Source organism: Cornus florida, unplaced genomic scaffold (assembly GCF_030987335.1).
Source record: "Cornus florida cultivar Cherokee Brave unplaced genomic scaffold, ASM3098733v1 CherokeeBrave_3.0.0_Hap2_Chr01, whole genome shotgun sequence".
Lineage (NCBI taxonomy): Eukaryota > Viridiplantae > Streptophyta > Magnoliopsida > Cornales > Cornaceae > Cornus > Cornus florida.
Window position 1 is genome coordinate 61,674,218 of NW_026775571.1, and position 23,328 is coordinate 61,697,545.

Consider the following 23,328-nt stretch of genomic DNA (forward strand, 5'->3'; position numbering starts at 1 on the left):
CAACTCTCCTCTCCTTAGCTTTCTTTTATGACAGTTCGCCCACATAATTTACCTTGTTTGAATTTTTACTACGATCGGTATAATACCAGATTCCTCATTCGTAGTCAGTAATTATATACTAACAAGCAGATTCCTTATGTATTGCATACATACATAAATATATATATATATATATATACACATATGGTTGTATACTGGTAGAACATTATTTATTTATCCATTCCTCGTATATGTATACTCTTATGTATATAAGAAACATTAGTGTTTAATAAATAATATGCAACACTATTTTCAATCACAATTTTCATTCCAGCGTCTATATTCACTTATCTTAATATTGAATCTCAGTCACAATTATCTCACTAAGTTCTATTAACATTTGTCTTTGCCAACATCCTATAATTTAACTCCTAACTTTTCTTATTAATTGAGTATTATATTGGCTATATTTTCCTTTCGATGAGAAACAAATATATCATTAATTTAAGGTAGTAGAAGGCTGGAGGACAAGATGTCCCTAAAAGAAGCAAATAGAATACCAGAAGAAGAACTCCTCTAGTATAGAAAAGACCACAAACTTTTCTATCGAAATTGGCTGCATGCTTAGGTAAGAATATGCCTTTTGATTTCTATGCATCTAATCCAAAGAAGAGACAACATCTTCAGGCATCTGGATAAATTTCAATAATCTCATTGCATAAAGTGAGCAATTGAGGATGCTTTCACAAAATTTGAGATTTGCTTTGCACCCAGTTTACAATATGATTTTTTTCCCACTTTCATGCTGGACCAAGATATGCTGTTAGCTTGTTGCAGCCAATCTGTAAAAGTGATTACCTCAGGTGAAAAAAATTTAAATGTGTAAAATCCATGACTTAAGCTTTTACAGCTTACTCAGTTCCTCGAGGCAAAGCGTAATTGTTCTGATTTTTATTTATTTATTTATTTCATCCCTAAGCACCCATGAAAATTAATTTTAAAGTTTTCTCGTGGGGAAGCCTATTATTTAATTACACGAGGACCCTTAATCGTACACCCACATTTGGATTTCCATTTTCTAACTATAACGTCCCTGGCAACACTCTTGTAAACCTCAGTGAACAAGGCTTAAAAGGGGGGTATTATATTCCATTTTTCTCAAAATTGTTTGATTCCTTGAAATTTTCTTACATCTTTTCTTAAACAATTCCTTGTGTAGGAAAAATTTATGTAACAGTTATGTTTACTGCATTTTTCTCTGACTAAGACCAAGACATAGATATTATTTTTCCTTCTATGCAAATACAGAGGTTATCACTTCTGTATTACTTCTCTGTTCATTGGGAAATCTCTAAGTTCTCTGTTCATTGGGAAATCTCTAAGTTCTTCTGTTTTTTCTTTTTTACTTGTCATTAATTTACTATTGACTGGGAAGAAGGGATTGAAGAGATAATATAGCAAATGCTTTCTGTGGCATTCTGCAGGCTGGCGTAAGTGGGGGTGGTAGTTTGCCTTCTCATGTTGACAGGTTTTTTGAGGTTAGATCTCGTGCTTTTGCTGTGGACTAAAGCAGCTTGTATGAAGTTATTGCTTCTATCATGCATTTTTTAATGTACTTACAGGCAATTGATATAAAAGTCCAGAATGGATATGGTTTAACAGAATCATCTCCTGTTGTAGCTGCTCGACATCGAAACTTAAATGTAAGAAATGTCCAGTGTATTTTAAATTAGGACTTGTACTTGCCTGCTTTCAGCTACAACAAAGCCAGTCAATGTTTTTTTAACAACGTGAGTGCCTAATTATTGCGACCAATATACTTTTTCCTTTTTAATACAAAACCTGAAATATGAAAAGAGAGAAGTATGCAATGATTTGAACTTTTCAGCCACCTTTCACGTTTGAATCATCTGCTAACAGTGATATCAGATGCAATGTCTTGCAATCATTATATTTTCTCTCTTTGTTTACTTCATCTCACTTGCATCTGTTGGTAACTGAGAAAAATGCCTAATTTTCCCCATCAATGTTGTCTATATTGATTTCCCTCTCTTCCTGCACCATTGCTTTTTCTCAATGATTTTTTTCGCAAGTGCACATACATGCAGATGCACAATGTGATGGCAGTTGCCATTGCAACGGTCGTTTATACAATTTCAGTGATTGGAATGATTATTGCTGCGGGTGCATGTGTTCATTGCAACGTTGATGCTGTATCAGTTACACTAGGGGTTCTTGTATTTTAGAGGGCAAGAAAAGTAATTATGGATTGGTTTTGATGCATTTGGATTCATCTCGTTCTCTCTTTTAGGAATTAGTTTTTCTGGTTCTGTGTTATAACTTGCTTGATATTTGGTTACTTTTTGTAAAAAATAAAAATAAAAAAAATAAACATAAGACCTTTACCTTTTCCTTGGCAAGAAACTCACACGCCCACTTTTGTTCCTATTGAGACTTGAACCCAGGGGAGTTCCAACACTTCAAGCTCATTGGGATGGTCCATTTGGAAATGTGATCGGAAATCGGAGCTCGAACTATATAAATCAAGGGAGATCCCTTTTAGTTTGGGACGAGGCGATCACTCCATTTTGGTGAAGCCAGTCTCTACCTAGCAAAGCAGGATAAGTTGTGGGCGAATTGACCACAAAAGAGGGAATCAGCTGAGCTCTAGTCCAACGGTCAGTTTGACACTTCGACTTAACTCCATGCAGTGCCTGTATTCCTGGACGATGCGATTGCGGGTCTTGCCGACTCTATTAATCTTAGCTGATAAAGTGGAAGTGCCTGGAGTAGTTCAAAGGTATGAAGGCAGAATATTTAATCATTTTCCTGGAGATCTATTTGATGATCCTGGTAGGTACCATCGACTAGTTGGGAAGTTAATCTACCTCACGTTTTTTTTCCCAATCTGTCACTTGCTCGATCAATTCTGATTCTTTCTTTTTCTCTTGATTCTCGATCAATTTCTGAGAAATTTCCTTGAGTATCCAACTTCGAAACCTTCTACTTTGGAAGGTGAGGGTATACCACTAGGCTACAGTCCTTGGAGATTAACATAATACCTTTGTCTGTAACTTGTTACAAGAGACACACACACAAATACAGAGAGCGAGAGAGAGCTTCCCTTGATCATCTGGCTCCTCTATTCATATTCATCTCTACATATCAAACAAAGTACAATCCACCTCTATACGTTTGTTGTCTCATGGAATATTGGATTTAAGGCAATATATATACACAACAGCTTGGTTATCGCAATACATTCTTTGGGTGAGCATTAATAATTGCCAATTCATGAAAAGTGATTGAACACCTAAGGGAATGACTTAAGTAGGATGCGAGCAAAGGTGGCAACATCAGCAACAGATATCTGTTGCGCCTGCTATATATGGCATTGAAATCCTTCTTGTAATATTATCATCAGTAGATGTACTCGCTGGAACAGAGGAAGTTCTACTCCTGCTGATGAGAAATCCTAGGGAAACATACATGATTGGTTCAATTGACATGGCTTGCCTATGAAGCCAAATCGTAGTTGTGCCTCTATTTTGGGAAATCAGTTTTCTATGCCATGGAACTGACAAATACTGGAGCCACTGGATGCACCCTTGGGGGGAGGGGGGGGGGGGAGGGGGGGGGGGGGAAACCGGCGCAGGGGATCTTTGGAGCTGTCCGTTATTTTATATACACAAATGCATAATAAATAGACCTAACTAATAAGTTTTGAACACTTTCTGTCGGGAAAACATGGAAATAGCTACTAGCACCATCGAGAGATACTATCAGTGGCGGTCTAGACTTCCTCCCTGTATTAGTTTTTACTTCTTCAAATGCGGACAGTGAACCAGGATGTGTATTTCTTGATGTTGAAATAATGAAATAGGTGCTATTTGCTTAACATAAACCAAATTTGCATTTTATACTTCCACTGTAATATTGAATCTTGTAACAGTTTGAATATAAAGATAGAATGGTACATCGCATGACAATGTTGCAGATTTAATCTTTGAAGGTTCTTGGCTCAATTGGGCATCCACTTCGACATACAGACATAAAAGTCGTTGATTCTGACACTGACGAAGTTCTTCCTCCTGGTTCAAAAGGAATTGTAAAAGTGAGGGGGCCACAAGTGATGAAGGGATATTACAAGGTATTAATCTTTTCTAATATAAATTAGACTTGTGTTTTATAATATTTGATAGACTGATATGAAAACAAATTTGGCAGCATGTTCAAGTATTGGCTGTTCAAAGGAATTGAAGCCTTTTTAAATGGCAATAAGGTTTAGATGTTTTAAAAAGAATCTGAAGCCAAGCACTGGAGAAAGTTAATTTCTCATTTTTTTTTTTCTCGAGTAAAAGTATTAGACCTGTAGTTATTATGCAGTACTGTTTCCTTTCCCTCTGGATCCGTGGCTTTGTATCATCGGCAAATGGTTTGTTACACTTGCAATGAGTACTCAGGTGCACATTGGTTGTATGTTCTTTTTTCTTTTTGCCCCCAGTGAGTTGCATGATTGTATGCTGTGGATGCTTACCCTCCTTCAACTTGGTAGTTTTATTTCATGTTTGATGAAAGGGTAAATTACTCCAACCACCTGAGATTTTTCTAAATTACTCACAAATTAAACTAGTGAGTAATTTGGTCAACCTCCCCTGATATTTGGTTGACTTTACTCTGAACAACCCAGACATTAGTTGAATTAAAGTCAGTTAAAGAAGTAAATTGAAATACCATAATTACCCTTGTGCAATGCAAAATGAAAAAATTAACCTTATTAATCATATGAAATAACCACTTAGACAATAATGTTTGGACAAAAATATCCTTACCTTTTTATCACATTGACAACAAATTACTAATAATTAATATTTTTAATACTAAATACAGTAATGTAATACAGAATATGTATAATTTATCAATTATAAAATATACATAATGAAATTATTCAATTAAAAACATAAATTGAAATTAAACCATAATTACAGAATTCTTTTCTATCTTGCTCCAAATAAGTCTATCACTAATGTACTTGGCATCGCAGATTCTTCCAATCAAAATTAATGGCCTTGCCAGAAGTGTAGCAACACTAGCCAACTGGTCCTCACTTCCTAGGTTATTACGGTGACAAAAAAACACTTGCTTTTAACATGCAGCAGTGGAGGTTTGCCCCTCTCTCTCTCAACCGCCTCCACATTCGGCCACCACTGCCACCCCCTTTGCAAATCACTCTAATACGTCAAATTTCTTATGCATCTTAAATTCCATTAAGCCATAGATCTTTATTGGTTACAGTTACCAATTTTCATGGGTTTCATAAAACTGATCTGGGTATGGTGAAGCATTAAGAGCATAAGCCATAAGGATTGGAGGAGGTCCTTATGATGGGTTTTACTTTGTCGTTGGAGAATCTGAGATACTTTTTGGGGGTTTGGTTGTGTGACTGCATGTGTGTTGGTGTGTAGTCCCATATGTGTGCTGCTGTGTGCGGGTATATATATGTATGTATGTATGCATGCATGGATGCATCTATATGCATATGCAAATGAATTGAAAAAACGGAGCTTCGATGATTGACAAAAAGGCTTGAAAAACACCAACAAAAAGAGCTTCAAACAAATTAAGCAAAACCCCTGTTTCTCTCTCTAGGGATAAAAACAAAGTCACTCTCTCTAAAAATCTACAATTCCAAGGCTGCTTTGTTTGTGTTGTTAGAATAGAGCCACAAAACAAAAAACCTAGTTGCGTAGTCAGATTTTTTATTGGTGGTGGAAAGTGGTTCTGATTGGGGTGATTGGGGTTGGCTGGGACATGATGGTGGTGACTTTTGGAGGGGGTCAGTGGCAGTGCAGTGGGCGGTGGGGATTAGTGGCAGCAGGGTGGAGATGGGGCGGTGGTGGAAAGAGGTTCTGGGGTTGTGGGGAGGACAGATGGAGGTAGGGTGAGAGGGAGATGAATGATGAGTATAAGAGGGTAACTATGTAAAATCATTTTATTGTGATTACATCATCAATGATGACTTCAGTTATTGTAATAGAGGTTGGGGTAATTTGGTAAATTCATTGCTTCCGTTTACCATTTTAATGGATGTTTGCTGTTGGGTAGCTCCTTTCTTACCAGCGTGACTCTGACAGGGTGTCAGAGTTATTTCTCAAAAACTTTAATTTGTGGGTAATTTAGACAAACCTCGAGGGAGGTCAGAGTAACTTATTCTTATGAAATGGTGGGGAACATGTGATGGAGGGAATAGCATCATGTTTTTAAAATCATGGAATAACTAAAATAAAAAAACAGTCCTTTTAAACTACCAAGATCAATTTTATTTATATGTATTCACCTAGGATTTTTATTATGGTATTTACTATCTATTGATGGATTGATCACCTTTCAAATCTAAACTTCCAAGCCTCTCATATTTTTTTCTCTTCTTCCTTCTATGTTTTCCATTCCTCACAAAGCATTTGGTTGTTTGATTCATTGGTTCCCGGAGGAAGTTAATCCTTGAGGTTCTGGACTGTGTTTCTTAGCAGCTCACTAACTCAGAAAGGCTACAACTACATTGAATATACTGCATGCAAAAATTGTCTCCAGAAATGGAACCACTGTATTTGTGTCTATTGCTTTGTGATTTATTTTCATGGAATATTCCAATAAAAAAGCTGTCTTCTGCTTCTGATTTTCTTTTTCCTCTTTTTTGGCATCTACAAAAGGATGGACGCGGAAAGATCTTTCCAAATTAAAGTATTTTCACTAGTTTGAAAATGGATAGAGAAACTAATAGTTTTTCTCAGGCTCTTTGTTAAAGGTCTCTTTGCATCCTAGTTTATACCCCTTGGTGTATGATCCTCCTGTCCTATTACTGACCATGAATATAATATTCAATCAGGGGCCATTGCCTCGTGCATTGGTAAAATGCTTGAGTTGTCAAGCATGAGAATGTGAGTTCAAATCCTAAGAGCAGATACTTTGTCCAAATAATGCCAAATGTTAGGTCTGTATCTAGTTTGCCCCTCCCAATTCCCTTGATTAATGGGAACCACACTGGGTAATTAACCTTTTAATATATAATTTCATTAGAATACTCTAATTGGGTCCCTAGTTGGTGATTTACCAATTCACTTTTAAATTCATTTTGGGTACCTTGTTTGTCTAGTATCTCACGGTATATATTTATGGATATGAATATCTGTGTGCAACTTCGTGCATCAGCCTGTAAAAAATACAAGAAATAATCCTCCTATAAATCACCGTACTAATGTTCACACAACCGTGGTGAACAATAATAAACTATATAAAAGTAAGTGACATTTATATAATTTATTCCAGACATAGGTCATCATTTTAATTTAGTTAGAACATTGCAATATTTTACAAATACAAGTTATAGGATCTTCACAATGAATTGCATCTTGATTCTTTATATCTTACCTTGTTTTGCAATTTCTTATCTCTTTGATAGGTTGTGCGCAATTGATTCTGGATGCCTAAAATTTAACATGATGTAATTTTTATTTTTTATCTATTTTTTTGACTGTGAATGTTGAATCAGAATCCATCGGCCACAAAGCAAGCCTTAGATGAGAGTGGCTGGTTAAACACTGGTGATATTGGTTGGATTGCACCTGAGCATTCGAAAGGGCGAAGTCGTCTTTGTGGAGGTATTATTGTTCTCGAAGGACGTGCCAAGGATACTATAGTTCTTTCAACAGGTGTGTTAGAAGCTTACTGCGGTAATTTGTATGCTATCACTTTTATGACATTGTGGGCTAGGATTTTGTATGGTGACAACTTGGAAATTATAGTTTTTATTTCTATTTCTATTTTTTTTTGTTTTTTGTTCAGTTGATTTTAATATGTCGTGTATGCATCTTTGCAGGAAAAAGAAAAAAACCATAGATCAACTCACAAATAGATTCATTTCCAGCCATGCATGGTTTAAAATTTAAATACGATGCTAGAGATTTTCACTAATATCAATTAATATACACAAAAATTATTCAACCCCAGTGCAAATCAATTAATATACACAAAAATTATTAGAACATGCTTCTGTTTTGAAAAAGATGAATAGAACAAATGTGTTTCACTGTCCTCTGTTGTCACTGCTAATACTGGAAGTCAATCCATATGCATGTCAATTTTTATTTTGTATGTCATGTTTGCAGTTTCTGTTGGCGTATTTCATTGCAGTCATAATAATCTTTCTTGACATGGGTCCTATAATAATCTTTCTAGTGTTTTCTATTAAGTTACATTTCTTTACGGCTTTGTGTAATTAGTACAGTTTGATCTTAGAATATTTTTATGACATCCACTGTACTAATTTTCTTATATGTTACTTTTTATTACAATACGTGGTCAATTAATAAAAGGTTCTTTTGTTATTGCAACTATTCAGGTCTTCTAACACTCCATTTGCTTGTCAAAACTTAGTATGATTGGTTAATATTTTCAATAAAATAGGTGAAAATGTTGAACCATCTGAGCTTGAAGAAGCTGCCTTGAGGAGTAGTTTAATTCAACAGATTGTTGTAATTGGCCAGGTGAAAGTTAAACTATACAGCTAGTTCCCTTAAACAGTTCTCGTGAATATCTTCCAGTACTGCAGTAATTAATAAATTTTTCCTCTATTAAGTGAGTTGACATTAATTATATGTAGGATCAACGTCGTCTTGGAGCCATAATTGTTCCAAGCAAAGAAGAGATTTTAATGAAGGCCAAAAGGTTGTCTATTTTAGATGCTGATGCCTCTGAACTTAGTAAGGAAAAAATGACCAGCCTATTGTATGAAGAGCTGAGAAAATGGTAACACTTCTTTTACTTTCTCAAGTTTGAAACAAAATATTTTAGTAATACTATATATAATTTGCATTTTTAATTTTTTATACAATTTTGTGTGTGTGTGTGTGTGTGTGTGTGTGTGTGTCACCCCCATCAATGCCTTGAGTTTTATTCTTATGGAAGTACTCCCAGGGCAGTTTGTGGTTATAAATATGTTTGTCTCATGGATATGTTTATTGCGGTTTGAGCTTGGGCCTTAACAAATGTGGAAGAGCAGTTTTGGGTGTTTTAAAAGGTGGTATTTCCTGGTGATGATGGAAGAAGTGGATTTTCAAGATATATATTTTAGTCTGCAACTTTTCGTAGGTTTTATTGAGAGGGTTTTATCGACTGAGACTATACAGTGACAATCAAGTCCTAAGTGTAGTAACATCGTTTACCATGTAGCCTCTTCAAATTTCTCTTAAACCAGTATAACTTTACCCACCAATGATTACTTTTCAATATTTGTGAAAAAAAATGATTTTCAATTCACAAATATGACAAAGCAATAAAATAAAATAAATAAATAAAGCAAAGCAAGAATTAGAGACAACCGATATACGTGGAAAAACCCTCAAACGAGACTAGAAAAAATTACAGTGACCTTTTTAAGGCCAGAAGCAGTCCTTTTATGAGGAAAGAGATGTACAACCTAGATCCATTCAACCCTTAGGACACTAGTTGATCCCTAGACACAGTAAGACACCAAGCCACACAAAATTTGTTGTATTGGTTGATATAGAAAACGGCTTCTTTAATCAATATTCAGTCATCTCAGCATACTCAATATGGTTCCTAGATTGAAATAAAAATAATCCTACCCAAGAATATAACTCCCACTCTCAAGTTATAATTCTCTAATCGAAACATGAATATATAACAAACCCTAAGAGACTTGAATGTAAAATGCCTCTACTCCTTTTCTAATGTTGAAAGCTTTAAAACATGTAAAAGCCTTCTCCTTTGTGAAGAGCCCTCTCTCTATTATGAATTCATGCCCTAAAACACATATTTATAGATAGACAGCTTGCTCCATGTTTTAGGTCTTTTAGATTAAGGAAACCATGTTTTAGGAAAGTTTTTCCAGCACCCATATGTCTGTCGATCGATAGTACTGTAAGCGTTGATCAATCAAGGTTCCAAACAATATCGATCAAAGCCTACTGAACTATATATCGATTGATGTATGTAGCATCGTCGATGGATCTGCGGTTTTCCAGCTTTAGATCGACAACACCTTATTCAGTGTCAATTGATTGAAGGTCATTGATAGATCGATCGAAGCTCTCTTCTACTTAGATCAATGAACTTATAAATGCCTAAAATAGTAAAATGGTTCAAATAGTTTTCTTCATGCATTATCAATATACACACAAGTTTATAAACTTTGAAACTCGTTCAATTAAATATATATGCATGATAGACCATTTTTCCTAATGCATAAGCAATGTCTAAGTAAGTTTAAGAAACTTGGAAACTTAGCATATATAGCATGTATGCATGAACCTAAGACATAGTAAATGATTTCCAACATTCTTCTTATCATACAAGTAACTTTAGAACATACTTATCAAAAAAAAAAAAAAAAAACAAAAAAAAAAAACAAAAACAAAAAAAAATAGAAGAAGAAGTAACTTTAAAACTTGTATGCATGTTTTTTCAAAACATTTCCTAATACTCTAGTAAGTTCAGAAAACTTTGAAACTTGATAAGACTAGTATGCTCAAGTTTTGAAAACATGATCTTACTCAACCTACACCGAGCCATACACTATCCTAGGGTCAAATTAGGTCATTCCTTGGACTGTGTAATTTGACAAAACCTCAGGGAAGGTCAGTCTAATTTACCCTAAAATTAAATAGACTTTCCCGTGAATTGTTTTATTAGAAACTCAACATTGAGTTTGAAGTGTTCCAAGTATTTGAATTCATGAGATTCCAAATTAAACCCTTGATTATGATGAGAAGTTCAAAAATGATATTTCCTTTTGCTCTTTCTTTGGATTAATGTAGATGATATTATAAAATCAAGCTTCTCAATTATTCCTAAATGACCAAATCAGTTAGTGCTAAAATCAGTTTATATGGCATATCCTTAAATTGATTTATACCCAATCATTTCCTTCTTTTCTACGCCTTTGATATCATTATTGTAGCAACAATATCAAATTACATCTCTTTAACCTCTTCTTTCAATAGAGTATCTTCTTGTTAGAAGAGAGAACAGAAAGCAAGGAAGAGAAGAAATGGAACTTTGAAAGGCTGATGATGGGAGAGAGTTTAGTCCTTAATAGGGTTGATGACTCGGTTCCTCTACTTATACCTACTAAAAACTGAAATTACAAAATTATCTTAATTCATGAATTTATTCTCAGTTTTGTGTGCATTATAAAAAGGCTAACCAGTTTTTACGTCATGCAGGACTTCAGATTGTTCATTTCAAATTGGGCCAATCCTTGTTGTTGACGAGCCTTTTACGGTAAAAATTGTTCACACCAACGCAGTCAACAATATTCCTATTTTACGTCACAGATTGTTAACCTTTCTTCTTGAATTGCAGATTGATAGTGGTTTAATGACTCCAACAATGAAAATCCGGAGGGACAGTGTTGTAGCTCAATACGAAGATCAGATAAAAAATATATACAAATAAATTACCCATGAGGTAAATTTATTCGTCGAAGTGTTTGTACTTGTGAAAGTAAATAGTGCAACAAAGAATCATTGTGTGGGAAGTTCTCAACAATGGTTCTTTGCATTCCTAAAATGAGGACTCAATATCCGTGTTGTGATTTTGCATCGCAACCCGTGTCATAATTGATGATCCTTTGTTTCATAGTGACGATCATGATTGAAGATTGATTGAAGGTTGCATAGTGATCATAGGAAGAGTTTCATGAATGGCATGACTATTTTGGAATGCATCAAGAGAAGGTGAATTTGGATCGAGGAGATCGGAGGACTTTAAATTCGATAGCTTTTCGAACTAAGAATACTTATTTGTCCTGGATCATCTTAGAAAAAAAGTGTTAATAAATTTTATGAAGAGCTGATCAACTTTTCAGGAAAATGTGTGAGGTCAATCTGTTTTTTTAGGCTCGATTCTACTTTGCATGGTTGGTAGAACACTACAAGGCCTTTAGGATTTCTCTTGCAAATATGGCTGCATCTGAAGGTCTTCAAAACTTGAAGAAAACTAAGAGAGCTGCTTTATTATTATTATTATTCGCCATCTTATGTATATTTATATATACATTATTTTTATTGTTTTATTATTTTAAACCTAAAAGACCACCCAACTTTTTAGTTTCACTAAGGGTTGAATATTCATCTATTAGGCACATTAAAAATAGGGTTAAATGTTCGGACAGTCGCCACTTTGGGTTTATTGTTATCCGATCAAACTTTTAAGTTTCACTAAGGGTTTAATTTGCTCCGGCACCCCCTCCTTTAAATTGATAAAATAAATTTTCTAAATTATCCTTTATTGTTTCAAGTACAGTTTTACCCTTAATTTGTTCTTTAACTAATAATAATAATAATAATAATAAAATGCCTAAATTCAATGCTTTAGATTAAAAAAACAATAATAAAAATTTGATCCCGACAAAATTTAACAAAACAAAAAATCAGTACCTCCAAATTTCAACTGCATCTATTAACTAATGCTAATTAATACCCCAGATATCAAATAATCCACAAGAACATTAATTAATTCTAAGACAAATTTCCATGAAAATCTTATTGGAATTTGGCGAGCAATACAGCTTGGTGATACGCACCTGTAACATTAAATTTTGGATGGTATGCAATCCAAGCACGCTTCCTCTTCCATTTCCAGGATGACCCATGTTATGTCTCTTCTTCTTCGAGCAGCTCCATATTTGATGTGAAATGGACAGCCGTCATGGTACGAGAAAGTATAAAATAAAAAGTTTTCATTAAACGGGGTACCATGTATCCCAAATATTGTATACTTTTTTCTCGTGTTCTTGTCCAGATTTGATGTGAAATGGACAATTGCTTACAAGAAAGTATACAATAGTCAGGTACTTGACACGTGGTACCGTTGCTCTTGAAAACCTTCATGTTCTTATCATCAAAGAAAATAGAGGATTTTTATTAGACAGGGTGTCACATGCAAGTATCCCGAATATTGTATATTTTTTCCCGTGGCACACGGGTCTGTGTTTGGGGTCTATGACCCAATGTCCATTGAAGAGATTGCAGTGGGGGTGGCGTGAAAAGAGAATATTAATGGGTCGATGTTTTAAAGGTTGAAGGAGTGTGGAACAGAGGAAGAAAAGTAAGCAGGTTGAGCCAAGTGAACCAAATAACTAATCTTCATCATCTTTTATCCCTTATCTAGGGAGAGTAAAATCTGCCCATCTCAGTGGTCTGTAACTGCTTTGAGAGAGAGAAGTTTACTGATCTAAGTGGTTGTAAATGGTTTAGTGAGAGAGAGGGGAGAGAGAGAGTTTATGATCTGAGTGGTTTAAGGCGCGAGACCAGTCACTCTGGTTAAACGCTAAAGGTACGTCAACGTTTCGTGGTTATGCCTTGGTTTATATTACTAGGTATTATTATTTTTATTTACTTCATGAGAGCATCTTTGACGTCTTTATATAAATAATGATAAGAGTTTTATGCCGAAACAAATTTATTTATAATATGCGTCACCCGTCAAACTTCGTTTCGTTCGTTTTTTTTTTTTTTTTTTTATCCTGTGAATTAACTAGAAGAGAGTTGGTTAATGAGCTCTTGGAAGAGACAGTTCCTTAAAGATGCTAAATCAACATGAAATACACTACATTGTATATGCAACATCTATGTAGCAACAATGTAATATTTACATCAAATATACTAGTAGTATAACATATTATAACTTGTTATAATGCTGTAGCATTATTAAATCGAGAATTCAACATTTTTAAGAAGTAACTATTCAGAAAAAACACTTATAAATAATTATTTCGTTGATAATTTAAAGTTGTGTTGTAGATTTGATCTCGAAAAAAAAAAAAACAGGAGAAGAGAAGATTTAAAGTTGTGTTGTCGATTTAAACGCACAACACAGGATCACAAAAGAAACAGGAGAGGATCCTCATCCCTCTAGCACAACCTGTTCCTATTTATCTTTCTATATATATATATATATATATATAGCTGCATTAGAAAAATCATCTGCAAGTTAACAACACAACAAAGCTTCTCTACTTCTGTCAAGAGTATCCAAAATTTCACACAAGAAAATCAATTTTTTGGAGCTCCAAAGGCAGAATCCCATGCCCTTCTCTAATACCCATTAAGTGGCTTGAATCACCTTCCATATAAGCCTTCATGAATGCAACCACAACCCCTCCAACAAACCTCCTCATGGGTTCCCTACACTTGCCATTTTTGCACAGACAATATGTAGTCTTTCCTCTAATCCCCTTAGTTTCATCATCCAGCATATCAAGATGCCCATAGTCCTTGGCCACAAAATAACAAGCCGGTTTCCGACATTCGTTGTAGAAGTCCTCATGGTTCACTCCCTTGGGAGCACAAGGAGGGAAGAGAGGGTTCTTTTTCACTTCACCCAAACCCGAGCCAATAACCATCACTGCCATGTCAAGATCGAAGGAATGAGGCACATAGGTGAGTACTGGTGGAGGAGTTTGTTTCCCTTTGTCCATTCCATCAACTGGATCAATGCCTATTAGCAGTGAATACTTTAAAGTGGTGGCCTTTTTTGCAAGAGCGAGTGCAAAAGCAACCTTGCCTCCACGGCTGTGACCGGCAAGTCCAAGCTTGCTCAAGTTTGGTTGCACATGGGTTGGAAGTAATTTGTGGAGTCCTCCTGACAACCAGTTCGTTATAGCAGCCGTGGACTCGATTTCACTTGTAGTGTCCGGTCCGGCCACTGTATATAACTGTGCAATGCAATAATTAAAAAAAATTAAAAAAATAAAAAATGTACCAGACAGAAATATGAGCCAGACATCTAGTTGGTATGGTTTCATGCTTGACTTGAAACATATTTGTGGCTGTGCAGATTGAGAAATTTCAAAATTTATAGCATTTCAATACAAGGAATGATTGGTCTACTATCATATAAGATTCTTGACCCTATAGATTTTAGTTTGTGCATTATATCAAGTTGATTTTTAAACTTGACAAGAAAATTGAAACCATTGGACAATGAATCCCAATCTTAATGTGTGTGTCAGTATGTGTTTTGTGTGTGTTTGTGTGTGACGAAATCTTAATGTGTGTTTATGTAAACATATCATGTAATGGAGTTTAGTTCAACTTTGCTTCATGTAACACATGCCCTTTACAAGGAGAGACACACTAGCTAGTAGCAACTAATGGTTTCAGCTGATGTGCAATTACTCAAGTCATACCACTCTTATTACTGTGTGTGAAACTAGGACAGTTTAGTTCAAAAAGCTAGCTGCTTCAGGTATGAAAACAAGAAAAGATTGGTATGCCATATAGACTTTAAAGCACATAATCAATTGGGACAAAAACATTGATGTCTTGACATGGGCACAATGTGACAAGTAGTAGTTACTGTCACTTTTTGTATGCTACCAATTAATAAGAAAGTGTGTCACATCATAGAGAGTGGTTCTTAAGCATCTTTGAGAATGATTAATTTCACATCTTTTTGCCTTTCTTGACAAACAAATGCAATCAAAAAGGGAAACTCATAGATCCCAGAAAAGAAATAAATAAATAAAATTGCATTGAAAAATAAAAAGGTATGAAACTAGTAGAAGATTAAGGCAATTACTATGAAAGTTATGGCTTATCAAGGCTGTTAAAGCAAAAACCTTTTAGCACAAAGCCAAATACCAGAAAACCCATCAAAATTAGACATTACAAGATTGTAAGCACCACCCAGTAACAGCAATATCACTATAAAAACCACTCCAATCACATGTTACTGACCTGAGGAGCGATAACGATGAAGCCGTGCGAAGCGACGTGTTGGATAAGCTGAGAGTAGAAAGAATTGTTGAGAAGATAACCATGGAGGATCACCAGTATTGGGAACTCTCCAGCTTCTGATGGTGTGGCAATCAAAAGTGGCTTTGGAGGAGGAGGAGCAACAGTTGGTGAAGACTTGGTTCTGTTGCAATATCTCTGCGGTTCAGCAGTTAGAAGCACAGTTTTGTAGTTCCCAATTTCAAACACATTTGCAGCAGTAGAGGAAGCAAAAGAAGAGGAAGGAGACATGACAGTGGCTGTGTCTTTAGGCTTTCTATCTTACTCTCTCTGCTTCATAGATTCCTTTTCTTTTGTTTGGGATAAGTTTTGTGTGTGTGGCCTTTATAGCCCCACCTTGTTGTAAACGCAACTTGTAATGCCTTGAATGGGAAGTTGGAAGCAGTGTATACAAAGATATTTTAAGTCCCACATTTATTAAGACAGTTGAAATATTTATGTATTTTATTTATTTATTTTAACGTAAGAGACATGCAAAATTCTTCTTCAGTTGTACTGATAACATAAAACTGTTTCTGAATGACAAATTAAACGATCTTTTTCCATTCAAAATCCAAGCCAATAGGCCGGAAGAGTAGTAGTGAATTGCTTTTGATAAATTATTTATGTAAAATATAAGTAAGTGAAGGGCCTTACTTTCTTATATCTTAAATGAGTAGTGTTATTTAATACGACAAATACAAAATCGATACTTTATGTACTTCACGTGATAGTGTAAGAATAAGAAATATAAAACCAAAATATAAAATGCCTTTCAAAACAAAAACTCTCCAAAAATAAATTAACAAAAATAACTCTATTTACTTACCGAAAAGATAAAAAGCAAAATTAACTTTCAAAGAAAGTAATAATTGAAAATTTAACAAAATAATAACTATGATAAAAAATAAAATAAAATAAAAAACACAAACATATTAATAAAATAAGAATTTAGATTCTTCAATCATCGATTTTTGTTGGTATTCAAAATTTCAAAAGAAATTTTTGTTCTAAATTTTGTAAAAATTAATTTCTTATAGAATTCTTATAAAAGTATTTCAATACATTTTAGAGATATGCAAACCCAATTTGTGAAAAAATTTATCGGGTTCTATTGTCGTCAATTAAATTATTATTTTTTAAAAAAATTAAAAATAATATTATTGACCACTTTAATATTCTAGTTATTCTATAATTCAACTTAAATAGGCATCATTACTAATCTACTACTCTTGTTTGTTTCCATAACATACATCAATATCTTTTTTCTTATCTTTTCAGTTATTTTTAGTTAGCCAAGTCAATTTTTTTTTTTTTTTTTTTTTCGGTTTTTACAGCAACTTTCATAGTACTAAAATATAATTCGATACAAAATCTAGAACAAAAACTGCAATGTTTTACAATTTTTTAACAACTTTGCAAAAAAAAAAAAATTTAATTCCTCTCCTTGTTCTTATTTTTGAGTCACATTGATCATTATAGCAATGAACAAATTGCCTATCAAAGTAATAAATTAATATTAATGATTAAAGACACAATCTTTTATACATAACAAGGATACACGGTCTAATTATAAATAAGATATGCAATCTGAAACATTTCAGCATTCCTTACATTGCATCGATATATATATATATATACATACAATTTAATATACATTGAAACTTTAATAGCCAATAACTTTCTAAATAATTAATTACTTTATATTTTAAAATGTATCTATTAGATACATATATTTTTATTTTTTTCGATAAGGAGCAGTACTCTTCTTACATAAAGGACGAATTAAAATAAAAAACAGTAAATCTAGTAATTTACTCCTACGTTAAAAATCAATTTGCATATTAGCTCACAAAAACCCTCCTCTTTTACCATAAGCCCTAGCCCTCTTCTGTGAAGATGGCAATGCTGAACGGAGCACACATTCTCGAGGAGATGGTGGTTGACATACTTTCTCGTCTTCCCGTGAGTGTCTCTCTACCGATCGAAGTGTGTATCGAAGCAATGGCGCACTATAATCTCAGACCCTGGTTTTATCAAAACACACCTCAATCAAAACAACAAAACATGAGAAAGTCATTCTCAATGGTGGTGGCTCTTTTTACTCAGTCGACTGCACTGAAGCATTGAATAGGCGATGCCGTGACTGCAACGAAGCTCGATTTCCCAACCACGAACTGGGTCAAGGTGGGTTCTTGCAATGGCTTGATTTTGTCTATAGTTGAAGGACAAAATCATAATAAGCTTTTATGGAACCCATCGATGGTAGAGTCCAAGGTATTACCCAAATCTCCTCTGTAGATACTAAAATTTTAGTGGGTTTTGGTGTTGACAAATGGATAGATTAAATATGGGCCTAATGTTTAATTAAATTATTTAATTGGTCCAAGTTTGGTCCACTTAAATTATTTAATTAGCCCAGCCCAGATGGTTAAACAAAAAGATAATTATTCCTAATAAAATATATTTGGAATAATTATTTTTAAGGATAATTATCATAATATAACCGGCCCGGCCTAATTATAATTTTATCCTTATCAGGAGATGACACGTGTCATTATCCTATCAACACAAGAAGCATATAAATAGAGGCCTGGAGGAAGGGAGAAGGGGGATAAAAATTCAGAAATTCAGAATCCAGAAATCCAGAAGGCTAGAAATCCCGAGGGCAAACCTGAAGGCGAAAAATACAAAGCACATTCAAAGTCCACCAAATTCAACAAATTCTCTCCTCTCTGAAAATGAAGAACAACAAGCACATCCAAAGACGTGCCGTTCTTCCTCAAATTCAACAAAGGACACAAATTTAGAATTCAGAAGTTCAGAAATTCAGGTACAAATTCAGACTTCACAAGTTCAGAAATTCAGACACAAATTCAGAATTCAAAAGTCCAGAAATAAAGGACACAAATTCAGAATTCAGAAGTCCAGAAATCCAGAGACTCAGAAGTCAGAGACACAGATTCAGAATCCAAACCCAAAAGTGAAAAACATCAAGCACATCAAAAGTCGTGCCGTTCTTCATCAAATTCCACGGTGATCAACAACAAGCACATCCAACGACGTGTCGTTCTTCATCAAATTCCACGGTGATTCAAGAATAAGCTCATGCAGCCCTTGGATCCAACCAACAACAAAAAGGAGATCGAATCAGAGGACCATTCTTTTTTTAAAGAATATTATTACAGAGGATTGTACTCAAATTTTCCAAATTAATAAATTAATATTTGCTCCATATTTTGTTTCTATTTGCAGACTTACAAAATTTGTGTGTACAAATTTCTGGCACACCCGGTGGGACATCCTCTGCCTCTCATCTCTTTCTCTTACATCAAATCCTCAACAAATTCATCGTCAGATTTTATGACTTCCAATAAGATTCAGACGAAAAGCAAGAATACTACCAAAGACATCGCGGTCATGACGGACAACATCAATACCATCACAAAAGGTGGCAAGAAGGTTGTAACTTCGTCAAGTGGTACAAACACCTCTGCAAGTTCAATGATGTGGAACATGGTCAAATCATCCATTCCTGCCAAAAGACAGCACAATGCGGTGAGAGTCAATTCTGCCAAATCTGTCAAAGTAACAACTCAAACTCATACTGCCTTCACCTCGCTGGGGGCAAGAAAGAAGGTTTCTAGAACCTTAAAGGTTACTCCAGTCACAAGTTCAAGTTCCACCTCGCTGGGGGCAAGGAGGAAGGCTCCTACAACCTCAAAGGTTGCTCCAGTCACAAGTTCAAGGCTAGTCCACCCAAGGCCAAAGATTTTTTCTGACTCCATCACTATGCCAGTCATGATGACGAATACTACCTCGTATGAAGAGCAATTGACGACTATGGGCCGTGCAATTAAAAGATTACAACACTCTCTCAAAGAGCAAGATCTAAAAATTGGCTCCCTGACAGAAAAGTTAAAATTACGTGACGACAATGCTGAATCAAGCAAAGACCGAATTCCTCATTCTAATTCCATGCCAGAGAACATTCCAATTGATAATCAAAATGACATGTACGCCAATCTAACAACTGATGCTGCCTCTGTCACCTTACTTTCTGTCCAACAACTTCAAGACATGATAGTGAATTGCATAAGAGAACAATACAATGGTATCCCTCAAAGTGCTCACATGTACTCAAAGCCTTACATAGAAAGAATTGATATTTTAAAAATGCCGGTTGGGTATCAACCTCCAAAGCTTCAACAGTTTGATGGAAAAGGCAATCCCAAGCAACATGTCGCACACTTTGTAGAGACTTGCAGCAATGCTGGTACAGACGGAGATCTCCTTGTCAAGCAATTCGTTCGTTCCCTCAAAGGGAATGCATTTGATTGGTACACAGACCTCAAAGCTGGAGGTATTGACAGTTGGGAGCAGATGGAACAAGAATTTCTCAACCATTTCTATAGCACTCGTCGTACTATTAGTATGCTGGAACTTAAAAATACAAAACAAATGAAGAGTGAACCCGTGGTTAACTACATCAACCGTTAGCGAGCTCTAAGTCTTGACTATAAAGATCGTTTGTCTGAAATTTCTACAGTTGAAGCATGTATGCAAGGCATGCGCTGGGAACTTCTTTACATCCTACAAAGGATTAAGCCTCACACATTTGAAGAGCTTGTTACTCGAGCCCACGACATGGAGCTTATCATGGAAAATCATAGTGCTAGAGAAGATGCTCCTGATATATCCGACAACCTTCAAGAAGATGAGAGAAGTGAGTCCGAATAAAAAGACAATATACTTCCTAACTCGGATGACGAAATAGCTTCATCTTTCATTATAAGCATAATCTCGAAAGACTTGCATCAAGAAACATACCATGCTACAATAATGACTTCAACCGAAAGTGCAAAATCACAGGGGGCATTAGGTCAAGGAATCCAAGAAGAAAATCCTCAAAGTGACGACGAGATAGTTCGTGCCCTCCAATATAAGCTTGGATTGTCGTCTGATTCTTGCAAAGTTAAAGAAAATTATTAAAGTTAAGATGCTTCCAGATACGAGCTTAAAATGTTGATGGTGCTCCCAGATATAAGCCTAAACTATTGATGAGACTCCTTGACACGAGTTTAAACTATCTACCTGAAGAAAAAAAAAAAATTGGCACTCCTTAACACGAGTTTAAATTGTATACTTGGGAAAAAAAAAAATCAAAAACTCCTTGATACGAGTTTAAACTATCTCTCGGAAAAAAAAAAAAAAAAAAAAAAAAAATTTATTACACTCCTTGACACGAGTTTAAACTGTTTACCTAGAAAAAAAAAATTCAAAAAAATCAAAAGTGTGGAATGGCATGCATAGAAGATTTTGGTTCCAAATGAACAATGAGTCCTTACGGACTAGGTGTGTTCCGAAGGAACAATGGATCCTGATGGACTAAATAAGTTCCAAAGGGACTAAAAGAATGAAAAAAAAAAAAAAAAAAAAAAAAAAAAAAAAAAAAAAAAAAAATTCGTGAAAAAAATTTCATGAAAAAAAAAAAGGAAGAAATAAATATTTCGTGAAAAAAAAGTGAGGAAAAAAAAAAGGAAAGAAAAAGAAAAAAAAATTCGTGAAAAAAAAAAGAAAGAAAGGAAAGGAGCGTGGAAAAAGAGAGAGATAGAGGGAAAAAAAATAAATAAATAAATAAAAAGAAAGAAGAAGAAGAAGAGGAGAGAGAGAGAGAAAAAAAAAAAAATCATACCGATTATGTGTAGTCTTCAGAGACTTTAGAATTGATGGCAAACCCTATAACATTGATGGTATATATAGGCAACAAAATATCTCCTATTTGTATTAGGATTTGTATAATTCAGTTCAAATAGGAAAGTAAAATTCCAATTCAAAGTTGGATAAGAAAAGCAAAAGAGGAAATCTTACAATCCAAAGTTGGATAGGAAAGCAAAAAAAAAAGAAGAAGAAGAAGAAGAAGTTAGATACTTCAAGTCCCATTTGAAAAAGGAGACAAATCTTGTCAAACTTGGGACTCCAAGTGGGGGCAATATGTAGACACTAAAATTTTAGTGGGCTTTAGTGTTGACAAATGGATCCATTAAATATGGGCCTAATGTTTAATTAAGTTATTTATTTGGCCCAAGTTTGGTCCACTTAAATTATTTAATTAGCCCAGCTCAGATGGTTAAAAAAAAAGATAATTATTCCTAATAAAATATATTTGAAATAATTATTTTTAAAGATAATTATCATAATATAACCGACCGGGCCTAGTTATAATTTTATCCTTTACAGGAGATGACACGTGTCATCATCCTATCAACACAAGAAACATATAAATAGAGGTCTGGAGGAAAGGAGAAGGGGGACAAAATTCAGAAATTCAAAGTCTAGAAATCCAGAAGGTCCAGAAATTGAGAGAATCAAAAATCCAGGAAGCCAGAAATCCCAAGGGCAAACCTGAAAGCGAAAAATACCAAGCACATCCAAAGTCGTGCCGTTCTTCACCAAATTCAACAAATGACACAAATTCAGAATTCAGAAGTTCAGAAATTCAGACACAAATTCAAAATTCAAAAGTCCAAAAACAAAGGACACAAATTCAGAATTCAGAAATCCAGAGACTCAGAAGTCATAGACACGAATTCAGAATCAAAACCCAAAAGTGAAGAATATCAAGCACATCCAAAGTCGCGTTCTTCATCAAATTTCACGGTGATCAACAACAAGCACATCCAACGACATGCCGTTCTTCATCAAATTCCACGGTGATTATCAAATTTCACGGTGATTCAAGAATAAGCTCGTACAACCCTTGGATCCAACTAACAACAAAAATGAGATCGAATCAGAGGACCATTCTTTTTGTAAAGAATATTATTACAGAGGATTGTACTCAAATTTTTCAAATTATTAAATTACTATTTGCTCCATATTTTGTTTCTATTTAAGGACTTACAAAATTTGTGTGTACATCATCTATTACCCATATACCTTTATGATAACATTGCAAGATACAAAATGTTAGGACTTGGGCACGATTCATCCATGGATGATTACAAGGTTGTGGAAGTTTTGCATCATCGTAGTGCTACATATGTAAGTGTCTATACAATGAGAACCAATTCGTGGAGTTTGTGGTACACTTGTGATCATTCCCATGTTGAATTGGAGGGTTCACGTAAAAAGGTCTTTACTTTTGTCGGGGGTTTTTGTAAACGGGTCTTTACATTGGTTGTCTTATGACAGACGAGAAATTTGTGCTTTTGATCTAACAGATGAGAAATTAGGGCAATTTTCGGTACCTTGCTCTCTTGACAAAGATGAGGAGAAGTCAAATGATTTGGGGGTTGTTGGAGGGTGTCTCACTATGTTGGTGTGCCGTAATTTTACGGAAACTGATGTTTGGGTGATGAAGGAGTATGGGGTGAATGAAACTTGGACGAAATTTACAATTTGTTTACCCAATGTGTCATTTGATCAAACCCACATGTTTTCTCTGGTGGATGGGGTAGTTCTGTTGGAAATGGATGGAAATAAATGGGTGCACTTGTTTAGAGCAAAGAAGACCTATGTGGAGAGCTTTGTCTCACCCCATTACACATGT

At 34.9% G+C, this 23,328-nt stretch overlaps 2 protein-coding genes across 4 annotated transcripts in view; one reads left to right on the top strand and one right to left on the bottom strand.

Annotated features, from left to right (window-relative positions):
- Positions 1-12,076, top strand: part of LOC132298526 (probable acyl-activating enzyme 16, chloroplastic) — a 40,147-nt gene extending 28,071 nt beyond the window's left edge. For 2 of the 3 annotated variants that reach the window (XM_059794979.1, XM_059794981.1), the window contains 8 exons: positions 1,464-1,517; positions 1,602-1,682; positions 3,992-4,129; positions 7,529-7,688; positions 8,443-8,522; positions 8,639-8,784; positions 11,223-11,280; positions 11,362-12,076. In XM_059794979.1, coding sequence (XP_059650962.1) covers positions 1,464-1,517; positions 1,602-1,682; positions 3,992-4,129; positions 7,529-7,688; positions 8,443-8,522; positions 8,639-8,784; positions 11,223-11,280; positions 11,362-11,454 — 810 coding nt within the window. In that variant the 3' untranslated portion in view covers positions 11,455-12,076. The remainder of the gene's footprint in view (positions 1-1,463; positions 1,518-1,601; positions 1,683-3,991; positions 4,130-7,528; positions 7,689-8,442; positions 8,523-8,638; positions 8,785-11,222; positions 11,281-11,361) is intronic. The other variant, XM_059794980.1, reaches the window with a different exon arrangement.
- Positions 12,077-13,745: 1,669 nt separating this feature from the next.
- LOC132298563 (chlorophyllase-2) lies at positions 13,746-16,124 on the bottom strand. Its single transcript, XM_059794982.1, has 2 exons — positions 15,741-16,124; positions 13,746-14,716 (listed from the first exon to the last, which is right to left on the bottom strand). Exons 1-2 carry the CDS (start codon positions 16,026-16,028, stop codon positions 14,042-14,044), a joined length of 963 nt encoding a protein of 320 aa, XP_059650965.1. The 5' UTR covers positions 16,029-16,124; the 3' UTR covers positions 13,746-14,041.
- Positions 16,125-23,328: the final 7,204 nt, after the last annotated feature.